The sequence below is a fragment of the Arvicanthis niloticus genome, chromosome 5 (assembly GCF_011762505.2).
Source record: "Arvicanthis niloticus isolate mArvNil1 chromosome 5, mArvNil1.pat.X, whole genome shotgun sequence".
In the NCBI taxonomy this organism is placed as follows: Eukaryota; Metazoa; Chordata; class Mammalia; order Rodentia; family Muridae; genus Arvicanthis; species Arvicanthis niloticus.
In genome coordinates, this window is record NC_047662.1 from 77,726,612 (window position 1) to 77,740,372 (window position 13,761).

At 41.4% G+C, this 13,761-nt stretch overlaps 1 protein-coding gene across 13 annotated transcripts in view; it reads left to right on the forward strand.

Moving 5' to 3' along the window:
* Positions 1-13,761, forward strand: part of Cdk5rap2 (CDK5 regulatory subunit associated protein 2) — a 176,080-nt gene that overhangs the window by 13,946 nt on the left and 148,373 nt on the right. For all 13 annotated transcript variants that reach the window (XM_076934786.1, XM_034503416.2, XM_076934784.1 and 10 more), the window contains 2 exons: positions 10,046-10,156; positions 13,372-13,448. In XM_076934786.1, coding sequence (XP_076790901.1) covers positions 10,046-10,156; positions 13,372-13,448 — 188 coding nt within the window. The remainder of the gene's footprint in view (positions 1-10,045; positions 10,157-13,371; positions 13,449-13,761) is intronic.

Sequence of the window (13,761 nt, forward strand, 5' to 3'; positions counted from 1 at the left end):
AGACACAGATTATAACAGGATGGGGCATGTAGAACCAGTTACAGGAGGAAAAACAGAAATGCAGGGAGGCTAAGAGTAGGAACCCAGGGAAGAGCTTGGGGTGAGGCAGACAAGTGGAAGTGGCCAACCCAGAGCTGCAGAATGATGGTCACCACCACTCTCTGTGGAGTTTACATGGTCTGGATGACATGGGGTCTTTGCAGTGTCTGAGAGTCAAGTTTGGCTTTTGAGTGCTAATTGTTGAGCACAGGGGTTTGTGGAGTGACATGGCCTGGATTGAGCCTTCTGAGTTCCCATACTTTTGCATGTCCTGGCCATGCCCTCCAAAAACCTGGCCAGATGGTTGGCTGGGCAGTGTAAATTTTTACAATCTTTTTGAAGGCCATTTGGAAAGAGATTTTGATAGTAGTAAAAATAAAATTACTCTTGAGCCCAATAATCCATTTTGGGGAAATCTATTCTAAACAGCCAACCCACTGGCAGGGAAAGAAAGGAAAATCTCTGTTCATGAAGGTATTTGTTGCCACATTGTGTATAATTGTGAAAAATTTGGAACAAGGGAAATTATAATTTTACATTTGTCGTCTCCTTGACTCTTTGGAGCATTCTTGTTTTGAGGCTATTTCATAAGTGAGGAAGTCAGATTGCAAAGATGAAATGACTTGCCTGTGAGGCTGGTTTGGATTTAGACCTTATCTCTCAGGTTGTAAAGCCTGTACACTGTTTACCACTGCACAGTGAGTGAGTGAGTGCTCAGTAGAGCAATGCTGAACTATTGACTCTCACTCACGTCAGTGAAGCTTAATGTCGTCTTTGTGTGTGCACACACACACATTTGTGTATATACTTGGGTGTGCTTGAGTGTGCATAGAGGTCAGAGATCAACATACAATGTCATTGGCAATCTCGTTCCACCTTCTGCTTGAAAGAGAAGTTTTTCATTTAACTTTGAGCTTGCTCATTCAGCTAGCAAGTGGCAGGAATTCTTCAGCCTTTACCTTCTCAGTACTAGGATTATTGGCTTACGCTGCCACCCCTGGCTTCTGAAAATGGGTGCTGGAGTCAGACTTGGATCTTTCCGTTTGCATGACAAGCAAGCATTTTGCTGACTGAGTTATCTCCCCAGCCATAATTCAATCTTTAAAGTGATAAGTAGCACACATGTACTGCACAGACACACATGCAGGCTAAGTACCTATACACAGTCTTAAATAAAGTGATCATACTGTTTGGCTCCACAAGAAGAAACATACCTAAGGTATTCTATTATGTGAAAGCAATAGAATCTACAAGCCCACCTAGGCTGTGGTGCTGGCAGTGTTGATTTCTGAGCAGAGGCAGAGTACTGACTGCCGAGGTAGTTGTGCTCCGTATGTTATCCAGTTATTTTTAACCAACTTCTTATTTAGATTTAATTTTACTTAAATTATGTTTGTATGTTTATGTGTCTATGTGTAAGGATATAAACATGTGTACATATGCCCAAAGAGTCCAGAGGTATGGGATTTCTTCTGAGTTGGAGTTACAGGTATCTGTGAGCTGCCTGATGATGGTGCTAGGAGTCAAACACAGGTCTTTTGGAAGAAGAGTGCATATCTTTAACCACTGAGTCATCTCTTCAGCCCTCGATTTTGGTTTTGCTTTGTTTTGAGACTTTTTTTTTTCTCTATATTCCCACAGCTGGCCTTGGACTCAGTATGTTGCCCAGGCTGGCTTTTAACTCACTGTGATCATCTAGCATCAGATGCTCATGTACTGGGACTGTTGGCGTGAGCTACCACACTCGGCTAGATTCCAACTTTAAAATGATATTACTGCTGCAGTTTTGTTTGTGAATAAATAGCATTTGCCGATGAAAGTGTTCTTGATGGTTTGAAGACTCCGGGGAGTGTATTGGCATTGGAAACAAATTCCAAAGCATCCCCCTCATTTCACTAACTCATTTGGCTGCTGTTGGCAGAACATTCTTATACACACTATTGCTCACCAGAGATGAAGTTTGGGAGGCAAGAGTGCATGGGCTTTGTTATGTCTTGGTGAAGTATGACAGTATTTGTACATGCAAAGAAGGTAAAAAACAAATGATGTTAACCCAAAGCTGTGCTTACGGAGGGCTGCAGTGAGAAAGGGCTCCTTTTAAAGGCTCTGAGCTGTTTACCGATTGCTAAGTGCCAGGCTCTGCCAGGTGCTTAGCTCATTTAGTTGTCACAACATCCCTTCAAGGTAATTGATTTTATCCTCATTTTATAGATGAGCCAACAGTGACTCAAAGATGTAAAAAATCTTCCCAAGGTCACACGAGTCAGAAGCAACAGCAGACTGTGTTTCTGTGACCCAGGAGCCCTTGTCTTGGAAGAATGACATTTTAGAGTGAGCTTTTGCTTTGGAGGCCTGACAGGACAGCAAACAGTTGGAGGAGATACTTTCCTTAGGTTTCCACTGAGGTGGGCCTTGTTGTTGTTGTTGTTGTTGCTGCTGCTGCTGCTCTTCTTCTTCTCCTCTTCTTCTTCTCCTCCTCCTCCTCTTCTTCTTTCTCCTCCTCTTCCTCCTCCTTCTCCTCCTCTTCCTCCTCTTCCTCCTCTTCCTCCTCTTCCTCCTCCTCTTCCTCCTCCTCCTTCTCCTTCTCCTCCTCTTCTTCCTTCTCCTTCTCCTCCTCCTCCTCCTTCTCCTCCTCCTCCTCTTCCTCCTCCTCTTCCTCCTTCTCCTCTTCTTCCTCCTCTTCCTCCTCCTCCTCCTCCTCTTCCTCTTCCTCCTCCTCCTCCTCCTTCTTCTTCCTTCTTCTCCACCACTGCCACCATCATCATCATTACCATCATTTCTGTGCAGTTGGCTTTTGTTTTATTTTTCCCTTTGGGTGGAGCTTGCAGTCAGCCAAGGCTTTTGATGGAGAGTTGGAATAGGAGGGAGCCAGTGTCTACCAGAGGCAGATCTTGCAAATGGGAGCCTCTCATTTCAGATGACTGCAGTTCCCAGCAATGTGAGCTGAAGGCTTCCAAGGGCTGGAACGCTGCAGACACAGCCCTGGTGTCAGATTACTTTTGAGTACTATGTTTCTAAGTCATACTTGGTGGGTTTTATATTTTGGAGTGTTTATTCCTCTTGCGTAGTAAGCAGATTTCAGTTCTTCCACATCCAGGTTTTATTTTTCCTTCTTGAATTTGTTTATCATAGAGGGGAAAATATGCACAAGGAAAACATTAATGTAGTTTGAATTCTTTCCTATAAAAATCTCTCTCTTCCCTCTGTCTGTATATGTGATGTGTGCACGAGAGCAAGTGTGCATATATTATGCGTATTTGCCAGTGTGCTTGTACAAGTGTGTATTGTGAGTGTTTCTGACTATGGGCATTTGTGCACCATGGTGTGTGTATGTGAACATCAGAGGTAACCTAAGTGTTGGTCCTTGCCTTGCCTCTTTACTTTGTTGTTGGTGGTTTGGTTTTGTTTGTTTTTTTCACAGTTTGACTACCTGGCCTGGGAGCTTCCTGGGCTTTTTCTGTTTCCATCTCCTATCTCAATCATAGGGTTGCCAGCATTATAGATGGGTGCTATTGAATCTGGATTTACGTGAATTCTGGAGATCTGACATCAGGTCTTTAAGTTTCTGTGGCAAACATTTTTACTCATTGAGCCATCTCCTAGGCCCCAGTGTAGTTGAAATTCCTATACCAATGGTAAGTACTATTCTAAATAGTGTGGCTCATTTCTTTTAATCCTTATACTGGCCCATTTTTAGAGGTGGAAGAACTGAGGCACTCAGGCAGAATAAATGTTTGTTTATTAACTCATTTATTCACTAAACTGCTGGTTGAGTGTCTACTTGTTCTTGACACAGTGTTTAACTATGAGGAATTGATGAAGACTTAGGTCCTGCTCCACAGAGGTGGATTAAATTTACATAATGACCATGAAGAAGAAACAGGTGAATAAGTAAGATAAATGTAGATTGTGAAGAGGTCATGCTGTAGCAGAATGCGGCTTGGTGGCTGGTCAGATGAGGCCACTAGAGGTCTTATTGTTTGGCCGTGATGCTGAAGCTCAGGTGAAAAGTGAAAAGGATGAGACGGAGGTAACAAAACTGCAGCAGGAAGAGCTCTGAGGCTTGAGGACCAGAAAGGAGGCCAGTGAGGCTGGGCCTTTGTGAACAGGGCAGATGATGACCCCAGATGTGTCATGAGCCAGATCATATAGTGCTTTGGGACATACTTGAATGTAAGTATGATGGGAAAACCAAACACAAACAACACCGTCACCACCACCACCACCACCAAAACAATGAAGGGTTCAGGCAGAAGAGTGGCATGAGTAGATCTTTCTAAGTGTTCCTCTTGTGTTCAGACAAATATGCATGAGGTGATGTTTTCTCTCCTGACAGACGTAAGGTGGGTGAGCAGTGGGTCAGTGCAGTGTTGCTCAGATGAGGAGAAAACTGGGGGTATGAAAACACCACAAGAGTCATCAGTCCAGCCAGAGAAAACTTGGGAGGAAGTGAAGTTAGACAGAGAACTGACTGGCCATCTGGCCAGCCGGCTGGAAAGATAGTGTTGTGTTGAATTTTATTCATTTGGGCCTTTTTTGACATTTGCATGACCTTATGAAGGCATATTTGCTTTTCCCTTATACTTTTTTTAAAGATACTTCTTTATAAATAGGACAAGTATTCTTTCAAGTGTTGTTAAGAATTTTAGTTTTATGTACAATGTGAGCATTCTAAGCAACTGCCATAAATATTTTATTGTAGCTGAGTAATAGAATAAGGTTTCTCTTTATAGGAAGCATCTGGCACGATAGACTTTTGTTTGAATAAATGTTTTACATGCTGTTTTCTTAAAACATTTAAAAGGAGCTTTAATGAACCTTCCAATTGTTTCTTATGCTGTTCTCGTTAACTACAAAATTGAAGCCCTAAGTATTATTAACAAGAGGGCAAGGTTAGAAAGTAGGTGTCTGTAACCCAGCTTCAAGGTGATCAGAAATAGGAACATCATGGGGGCTTGCTGGCTTCTGTTCTATCTGAGTCCAGGTGTAGAGAGACCCTGTCTCAAAGGAATTGGCAGAGTAGTAGAAATATATGGTGCTCCCTTATGGTCTCTGGACATGCATACATGTGTAATACAGACACTACTCACGTAAAAAACAATATTTTTAAATTTTTGAGCAAGAAGCCTGATGACTGTGTGCATGTGAAGATGTGCTAAAGTCCAAGTGTAGCCATTCCTACTCCTATTTCAGTTGCCTTATGTTAATTGTCTCTTTCTTTCTTTTTTTTTTTTTTTTTGGGGGGGGGGTGGGGGGGGGGAAGCATTTTTTTTCAGTGTAGCCCTGGCTGGCTGGCCTGGAATTTATAATATAGACTAGCCTTACCTTATTCAACTTTATTGAAATATAATTTATATAAACTAAATCTGATGAGTTTTAAGTGTTGAATTTTGACTTGTATGTTCCTGAAACTAATACTGATACCTAAAAATAATATATATGATTATAGATTTTTTTAAATGTTTGTGTATGTTTCTAAGTGTACAGTTCTAAGCTTTAGTAACCATGACCACAATTAGCATGTACAACAGTAAAATAGTAAAAACTAAAAAAAAATTCCCTGTGTTGTCTCTGTGATCAAGCACTCTCTGCCACAAACCTCTGACAACTAATGTTCTGTTTTCTCTATCCCCATAATTTTGTTTTTCCTGGAATATCACATACATGGAAGCATGTATTAATGTACTGTTTGGGAAAGACTTCTTTCTGGTGGCATGTCCTTGAAAGCCACTCATGGTCTGCATACCAAAGCTACTGATGCTGTTTCAAGTTATTGGTGTAACTGTTCATCCATTAGGGTTTTGTTTGTTTGTTTGTTTGTTTTTTGGTTTTTGGTTTTTCGAGACAGGGTTTCTCTGTGTAGCCCTGGCTGTCCTGGAACTCACTCTGTAGACCAGGCTGGCCTCGAACTCAGAAATCTGCCTGCCTCTGCCTCCCAAGTGTTGGGATTAAAGGCGTGCGCCACCACCGCCCGGCTCCATTAGGGTTTTGAAGGACATTTGACATCTTTCCAGCTTTTGACGCTTACTTAAAAATAAAGCTCCAGTAACTCCTTGTATCCATATTTTGTGAGCATAGGTTTTCATTCTTTAGAATGAATAGGCATGAATACAGTCATTGGTAAATGTAGGTTTTGGTCAGAAACTGCCAAACTGTTCATTGGTGTGGCTGTTCCATTTTGCATCCCATAAAGAGAGTGACAATTCTGCTTGTTTCTCATTTCCGTCTGCATTTGCTTTTGTTAAAAAATAGTTTTAGCCTTTGTAATAGACATGCTTCTCATTGTAGTTTTATTTCATATTTCCCTAAAAGCTAAGGATGTTGAATTTTTTTCTTTTCTTTTCTCTCTTTCTTTCTTTCTTTCTTTCTTTCTTTCTTTCTTTCTTTCTTTCTTTCTTTCTTTCTTTTTGTGCCTGCTTACCATTTTCATATCTTCTGCTATGAACTTTCTGCTCAAATCTTTTGCCTGTTTTTCCTCCAATAAAATTGGGTTTTGGTTGTTTTCCTACAATTACATTTGGAGAACTATTATGTATTCTAGATGTAATTCCTATGTAGATACATGATATGCAAATATTTTCTCCCAGAGTGCAGCTTGTCTTTTCATTCTCTTAGCACTGCTTTTCAGAACAAGGATTAAATTTTCATGAAGCTCAATTTATTGATTTTTTTCGGTTATGTATCAAGCCTTCAGTGTTATATCTAAAGAACTGTTTTCCTTATTTTAGAGCCCAACAATTTTCTTTCATGTCTTTTTCTAAAAGAAGAAAAAAAAATCACATTATTTTATGTGTTACAGTTAGATCTGTGGGCTAGCTTAAATCAACTTCTGTTTAAGGTGTAATTTCAGTCAAGATGAGTTTTTTTTTTATTTTATTTTATTTTTTATAAAAGGATATCCAGTTCTTATACATTTTGTTGAAAGGAACTTTCTCCCTTTCACATATTCATTCATCTATCTATCTATCTATCTATCTATCTATCTATCTATCTATCTATCTATTTATCTATCTACTGTACGTGCATGGGCAGTGTGCACCACAGTTCATGTGTGGAGGTCAGAGAATACTGTGACAGTTTTTTGTTTCTATTGTCTGGGCTCTAGGTATCAAACTTGTGTTGCCAGCCTTGGTGGCAGACACACTTAGCTGCTGAGCCATCTCAGCAGCTTGCTTTATCTTTTGATTTCTGTCATTTACTTGAGAGAACTCAGGTGGCCATGTTTAGAGGGGATGAGAGAACTCAGGTGGCCATGTTTAGAAGGGATGAGAGAATTCAGATGGCCATGTTTAGAGGGGATGAGAGAACTCAGGTGGCCATGTTTAGAAGGGATGAGAGAATTCAGGTGGCCATGTTTAGAGGGGATGAGAGAATTCAGGTGGCCATGTTTAGAAGGGATGAGAGAATTCAGGTGGCCATGTTTAGAGGGGATGAGAGAATTCAGGTGGCCATGTTTAGAAGGGATGAGAGAATTCAGGTGGCCATGTTTAGAGGGGATGAGAGAATTCAGGTGGCCATGTTTAGAGGGGATGAGAGAACTCAGGTGGCCATGTTTAGAAGGGATGAGAGAACTCAGGTGGCCATGTTTAGAAGGGCTTATTTCAGTCTTTCCTGCCTTCTTTATTGCATTCATCTCTTACAAGATGGCTTCAACTCATCTGGCTCTTCACTGTTTCAAGAAAACTTTATAATTAACTTGATTGGATTTACAAAAATCTCAGGTAGTATTTTCATTGGATTTGTGTTAAGTCTTTAAGTAAATTTCAAGAGAATTAATACTTTGTTAAACAGAGTCTTGTAATCCCGGAATTTGTTAAGAATCTTCACTTAAGTTGATTACCCCTGCCCCAAATGGCAGTTGGGTTTGTGTAATTTTTTTTTTCTGCATGTGCATGATCATGTTTTTGATTCTTGTGCTTGTTAGTGTGGCATCTTATATGGATTGACAGAGGAAGTGACTCTTTCTGCTGTGACTCTTTGTGCTGAGGTCATTCTAATGTTCAACACTCCTTCTACACTCATCATTTCAAGTCCTTTCTACCTGTGCTTCTGTCATTCCTGACTACAGTTCTGAGGTGAAAAATTTCCCATCCCCCCCAACAAGGCAAAGATTCAAAGCATGAAGCAAAGAAGCAGAATGTGAGGTTGGTGGGAAGACTTTAAAAATAAAATATTTAGCAGTTTAAGTACAGTGGTAGTGTTCGTTTTGACGTAGGAAGTTAGTGTGTAGGTTAATGTCTCTTTTGAGCTAGGCTTGTCTTTTTGTTAGCTTGCTCAGAATGCTGGATCAAGGAATCAGAATGTTAGCTATTTCCCATAGTCAGTAGGCCTACCAGGCAGATCAGGTTGTTTTGAGTCCCACCAGGATAGGAGCCTAGCTATGATATTATTGGTATGATCTTTGGCCTTGTAATATGGTAGAGCTGAGGCTTCAGTTATCTAGATCAATGCTTGTTTACACAATTCAGTCTTAGGGAATGTTGGTAAACAGCTATTCTCACTGGCCTGCTTCTTATTTTTACGCCCTAGTCATCACCTGCCCCAGTTGTGCCACATGTGTTAGGTGCTGCAAATAAAGGGCCACCATCCACCCCAGACCTCTCTGTCCTCTCTCTCTCTCTCATGTCCGTCTCTCTCATTCCCTTTCTCTGTCTCCCTCCCTCCCTCCTTCCCTGTCTGTCTGTCTGTCTGTCTGTCTTCCTCCATTTCTCCCTCATATCCCCACTCCTAGGTGGCCTTTCACTTTCCCCTCCCCAAATAAAGCTCTTTTCCTAGATCTGTTTTGTGGCATAATTTCTTACAGGTACACCTTGGCACAGGACCACCAAAGGCACCCCACCTCTCATTCAAATTGTATCCTATCAGTAAATAGCATCTCATGTAATAGTATCACCCCCTTATTTCGACAAATTTCACAGTTAGAGAAAAGTTGTGTAATTATAGATCATTGACCATTCACCAGTTACTGTCCTACATTTGTTGTGTCTTCCTTTTCCTCCCCTAGCCATCTTACTTTGTTGCCGATATCACCTCGTAGCACCCTGTGTGCTTTGGTATGATTCTCTTTGTTAGGACACTCTCCTAGACAGTAATAGTACTACAACTTAACATAAAGGGTTTTCTTTTCCTCATTTTCCCAAGTTATCATCACCATATGTAATATATACTTTAACATTTGAGAGTCCTCCGTTATGCTTATCAGTCTTGTTTAGGTAACTTTAGTTTGTTTAGAAGACTTCCCCTATCATTTGTACTAGATTGTCATTAGGGCTTTTGGAGAATTCAGGTCTACTGTTTTCCATAGTCCATCAACTTAGAGTCTCCTTGGTGGGATTTGGGCTAATGACTGAAAACTAGAGTCCTTTAGATGAATTGTTTGCTCTCAGTGGCTTATTTCAGGAGGCCCATGACATGGCTTTGATCTATCAGTGGTGATAATAGTTGTACTTTCTTGATTAAGTTGGTATTTATGAGATTACCATATTGTAAAGCTGCTTCTTCTTCTTCTTCTTCTTCTTTTTTGTAACTGGTAAGGCATTTGTGTGCAATCTGTTGAGCTTGAATGTTCTGCTCTTTGGTGGTCTGTCCTCTGATGCCATTTAACGTGATGATGTTTCTCATCTAAGTCATTATTACTGTAAAGTTATGTAACAGTGACTTATTGTTCTACTTGTATTGATTTCTCTTGAGATCTTTTTCTCCTTTCCCTCTTCATTTCTCTATTACTCTTTCCTTTTATCCAATCCTATCATATGTTCCCCATCCTCCTCATCCTCATCCATTCTCCCCTTCCCCATCCCTGGTCTCTTCGCTCAGTGACAGGGAGTCCTGCATCGTTTTACTTGTTTACTCCTATCGGCATTTTGATGCTCAGGTTGTCCCATGTGTGGTTTATGGGAACCACCTGCCCTGGTGGATTGGTATTATTGCAACCAAGGTAAGTGCTCTTTTTGACATTTGGCCCAGTTGCTGTACTCCAGGTGAATGTTCTGCACTTGCTTTGCAGCAAATCACTGAGCTGAAGAAGGAGAACTTCAATCTAAAGCTCCGGATCTACTTCCTTGAGGAGAGGATGCAGCAGGAGTTTGCTGGCCCCACCGAGCACATCTATAAGACGGTGAATACCCACTTTTGGCTTCTGTCTTTGCTCATAGTTTTTCCCGGAAGACATTTGACTGCCATTTGTTCTCAGAGTTAGCATGAACAGCTGGAGCTGTTGTTGTTTAATTTGGATTGATTATGGGAAGTAACATGATGCTAGGGCAACCTCAGTAAACAGGTGTATGATTTAAAGGCAGTCTTTTAATCTTCTTGACATCAGATTTCTGACTCACAGTCTTGGTCTCAGTTGTCTTTTTATAATTAGGCAGTGGTACCTTAGAATACCTTTGGAATTGAAAGGTAGCGTTACCAGTGAAGTAACTTTTAGCCACTCACCGTGGCTCTGGGCTTGTTTCCACAGTGAAGTGCTGTTTAGATGAAACCAGGGTAACAGGTACAAATGGGGTGGATGGCTCCTCCAGCAAGCAATCGCTGCTGCACAGTCACCATCAGTGGCTTTTATAGACTCTGGCCGTCCAGAGTTAGGCTGGTCAGATTTTCTTCAGTTTGACTCTTATATCCCTGTGTGCTTGCTTAGAACTATCAGAAAAAGCCTCTTCTTAACCTGGAGGTCTATGTCCATAACCAGACTTTGTTTCTAAAAGCTGTAAAAAGAATTTGGCTTTCTAGAGATGCCATGAGTCCAAATAGTATTGAGGTGCCTATTTCTTAGCTTTGCTGGTAGATGAGCCCCTGGCTTGGGAATTATTGCATCTTCTCCCCTCTGATGTGTGTGCTGGTGCAAACTTTTGAAGGGAGGAATGGAGCTCTTCTGGGCTTTCAGTGGTGGGGATGGGGCTTGCCACATAGGTTCTCTTGAAAAGGGATCATACTGTTCTTCTGGGCCCTTTGCAGCCTACAGGAGCTGATAAAGCTCTCTTATAATGGAAGGCAGTTTCTTCCTACACTGTCAGGGCAGAAAGACAAAGAGGATAGCCTCTTTTTGGAGGCAGTGGTGATGCAGTCTGAATTTCAAGGGGAACCAGTGGTTAAAGCACACTGTGCACTGTGGACAAGTATCTCAGGACTTCAGGTGGCAGAATGTCAGACTGTCTGTTGCCCAGTGGGTCTACAGCTTGATGGAGCTCTTACACATTGGTCATTTTACTTTGATTCTCAAGACAGTCCCAGGCAGTAGAGATTATCCTGGTCTTATAGTGAGGAAATTGAGGCTTGAGGAATGTCATTAACTTGCCTGTTGTCATGGTGCTACACAATGGGTTTGTCTGATCTGCCCACCTTAGTGTATTACTTTCTCTTCTCCTTTTCACTGACTGGATGGCGTAGTTTAATTATTTTCTTCATCAAGCTTTTGTGTATGTGTGTGTGCTTCAGGTTCAGAATGTAAAAACACTAAAATATGCATTCTGAGAAGATGCTCTACTATGATCCCTGGGTCCCTGGGTTTAACCGGTGCTTTTGATGGTCTGTACAGAGGAGTTTTATGTAAAACTTTACATAAATCTCTGTGTGTAACCCCCTTTTGCATAAGTCCCAGCATGTTCTGTTCTGCATTTTGCAGTTTTTATTTAATGATTTTGTGGATGTGTTTTCCAAAAGTAGTTTAAGAGCTGTTTGAGTCTTTCTTTTATAGCTTTATAATAGTCCAATTTGTGTGTTGAAGACATTCTAACTCTTGGTTTGAAAATGGCTGTCATCATGCACACACGTATAGAGCTTGAGATAGATACTTTGCATGGAGAACTTACACGTGCTAGCTAGCCATGCTTGGTTCATGCACAAGCCCCACTCCTAGAACACACTGTCTGCTCCCCACTTCCACTCTGCTCTGTGAGAACTGGTGGAGGAACCCAAGCCTTGGAGGGTGTTTCTCACAGAGGCACACTTGAAGACATTGTGCACTGGCACTCAGGGTCTTCACTGATACCCAAAGGAACATTTCTTCTAGAAAACACTTCTGCCTTATAGGTAGACTTCTTGCATCTGACAGTGAAGCAAGCAGCACAGGCTTCTCCTAGTGCTTATTTGATTCAAGTCATGGAATCCCCTTGGTCCTTCTTGACAGTGTCAGATATGACAGTCACAGCTCCTGCTTTCTTATCCCTGTGTTATGCCATCTAAGGACAGGCACAGGGTCACATTGCCAGTTGCTTTATTCTCATGATGGCAGAGCCTGGGTCTGTCATGTTGAATTCAGTGTCCTTAGTCTGTTACCAGCACTCAAGTGTCTGAAGTAAATAACCGAGTGTCCATTGACTTGTTGATATCTCCTCCTGGGAAGGGGCCATGTTACTCAGAGAAGGCCTCCAAGGCCTTTTGTATGGGCTGCACCACTGCCTGGAGTGCTCCTTTCTCAGGGACCACTTGGTGGGAAGGAATGAGGCCTGTTCTTTGGATTGTGAATTTTATGAAAATGTTATTATTTTTAGAATACAAGTGTGGTGGGGAAGATTATTAAAAAAAAATAATAATAAGATGGAGAATTCAGAGAAATTGTGGATTAATAGCAGTCCTTTGCAGGCTGTACCCAAGTCACCATGTGAATTCTTTGTACATTCTGTCTGGACTGCATTTGTGGCTTAATGAGAAGCCCATTACTACTCTGCTGCCTCCCACTGACCGCCACCTGCCAAAGATTGTCTTTTTGTTCTCCTGAGTGAGTTGTGAGCCCTAGGCCATGTGCAACTTCCTTTGTTTCAAAACCTTAAGGAGAAAATGGTTGATGCTGTGATGTCCTTTAGAGACAAATCCCCACATTAGCTGGGGCTTTCTGTGAATGTTCTGAAATCAATCTGAAATAAGACAGGCCATGCTGCAGCCTCCCATTTATCCATTCACAAGTTTTATTTTAGTTTAGTTTTTTTTAAGTCTGGAGCACATTTCCACTGCAACAACACATGTGTGATTGTAAACAACTAGAAGTAATTGCCTTTGAATGGGAAAAGCAAACTGTAAATTTGCCTGGCGGAGGGCAAACAATTTTTAAATCAGCCTCACTTGTATGACATTTATGTCTAGATATTTGAATGCTCTGGCTGTTAGACACTTGGAACATTTACATAATTGTTCCAAGTCTCTAGGAATCCAGGGCTTTCTTTTGAGACCACCCGTACTTAATAATTCCCTTTTCTTTGTGCCTCAGGACTAATGAGGGTTTTGTTTCTAGCATCTGCTATTTTAAGTGTGGCATAGCCAGTTCAGACCAGAAGTAGGTTGCCTACCATCGTGTACCTTACACTGTGTCTTTTCTTACCTTATCTCCTCCGGAAGAACATTGAACTCAAGGTGGAAGTGGAAACTCTGAAGCGTGAGCTCCAGGAGAGAGATCAGTTGCTCGTCAAAGCCTCGTGAGTACCTGTTAACTACAAAGAGCTTGCCTATTGGGTCCTATGAATTGGTATGGGTATTGGTCTGGGCAGTGAAATACAGGAAGCCATTTTTCTAAGCTACTTGTACTCTGACTGGCTTCTGAGGACCGCTAGGGGTTGTAGTTTTTATTTAATTACTTGTTTCTCAACTGTTTTAAAAGCAAAATGTAGTTCTAAGAAAATGAACCACACTTAAGGGTAGGGCATGATGGGTTGTTATGAAGAAAGCACGTATGTGGAGCTCCTGTCTAAACCAGAGAGGAAACATCACCAAGCTTCCAGAAAGCCCCCT